The following is a 1,406-nucleotide window of genomic DNA, read 5'->3' on the forward strand; positions in this document are numbered from 1 at the left end:
AAAAAAAAAAAAGATATGGCATCAAGGTCTTGTATTCCCAGCTATCGATAGCTTCTTTTCTGGCACAGTTATTTAGTCTGTATATACCTGCCTCCTTTTCTGTTTTTGTGAACTAACACCACATATTCATTCATTACTTATCCAACAATATAGCTATTGAGACAACAAAAACAAGGCCCTAGGTGACGCCTGGTGGCTCAGTGAATTAAGTCTTGGGACTCTTGATTTTGGCTCAGATCATGATCTCACAGTTCTGAGATCGAGCCCTGAATCCAGCTCCACCCTGAGCATGGAGTCTACTTAGGATTCTATCTCTCCTTCTCTCTCAAAATAAATAAATAAACCTTAAAAAACTAACAAGCAAACAAACACAAGGCACTCACAGTGCATGTGGATAGCCAAAGTTTAATAGACAGTTTTTCTTTCAAGGGTCATAGAGACTACTACACAGGAAAATCATTATTAATAATAATTCAGGATATAGAGAAGTGTCTTGGGAGAGATATAGATGAATGGAAGGGGAATTGTAAAAAATCGGATTGAAAATATTGTCTAGGTATTGATTTTGGAGGGCTACGAATACCTGACTATGGAACTTGTACTTTATTAGATAGGAAACAGAGACTCACCAAATTAAAGTGCTATTACCTTCCATTTCATGTAAGGATGCAAGCCCACTTGCAACATGACTTGGCTGTCTCCAAATGACATTTATGAAATACTGAGAAAAAAATGTTTCATCACATCTTAAAAGAGTTAAATGAAACTCTCAATTTTGAGTTTAGAAATGAACATAATGGATCAAGTACAGATTTTAAAGGTACAAATGTAATTTGCTTCGCCTCAAAATTCAATTTTAACTGTTTTCGAATTAAACAAATGGGCAGTCGCCTCACCACAACCTGTTCAGCTTCGGTTCTCAAGCGTCACCTCCTTTTCACGGTCCCATCCCAAGTCACCCCGGAACCTGCTCCTTTCACTCGAGTTTCTGTAGGGACTCAATCTTTAAGTACACCGCCTTTACCCCACCCTGCACAGCACTCCTGGACATTCTGATTGGCTGTAGTCGTTCCACGTGCTCTGGTCTGGCCTCTCTGATTGGCCGACGGCGAGGATGCCCGTATCCTGGGCTGCGGCGCGGGCGAGCTGAGGCCTGGGGCGGGCTGCGGTGTGTTTCAAGCGGGAACCCGGCGCTCGGCTGGGCTCCTGGGCTTAGTCCCGGGGCGCCATGGCCAGCGTCCACGAGAGCCTCTACTTCAACCCCATGATGACCAACGGGGTAGTGCACGCCAACGTGTTCGGCATCAAGGACTGGGTGACTCCGTATAAGATCGCGGTGCTGGTGCTGCTGAACGAGATGGGCCGCACGGGCGAGGGCGCAGTCAGCCTCATGGAGCTGAGGAGGC

General features: G+C 45.3%; 1 protein-coding gene across 1 annotated transcript in view; it reads left to right on the plus strand.

Moving 5' to 3' along the window:
* The first annotated feature begins 1,151 nt into the window (after positions 1 to 1,151).
* ANAPC5 (anaphase promoting complex subunit 5) overlaps positions 1,152 to 1,406 on the plus strand; it is a 41,360-nt gene continuing 41,105 nt past the window's right edge. The window contains exon 1 of the mRNA XM_077748010.1: positions 1,152 to 1,406. Within this exon, the coding sequence (XP_077604136.1) occupies positions 1,229 to 1,406 (178 nt within the window). The 5' untranslated portion in view covers positions 1,152 to 1,228.

This window comes from Crocuta crocuta, unplaced genomic scaffold (assembly GCF_008692635.1).
Source record: "Crocuta crocuta isolate KB4526 unplaced genomic scaffold, BGI_CrCroc_1.0 scaffold29, whole genome shotgun sequence".
NCBI classification, from domain to species: domain Eukaryota; kingdom Metazoa; phylum Chordata; class Mammalia; order Carnivora; family Hyaenidae; genus Crocuta; species Crocuta crocuta.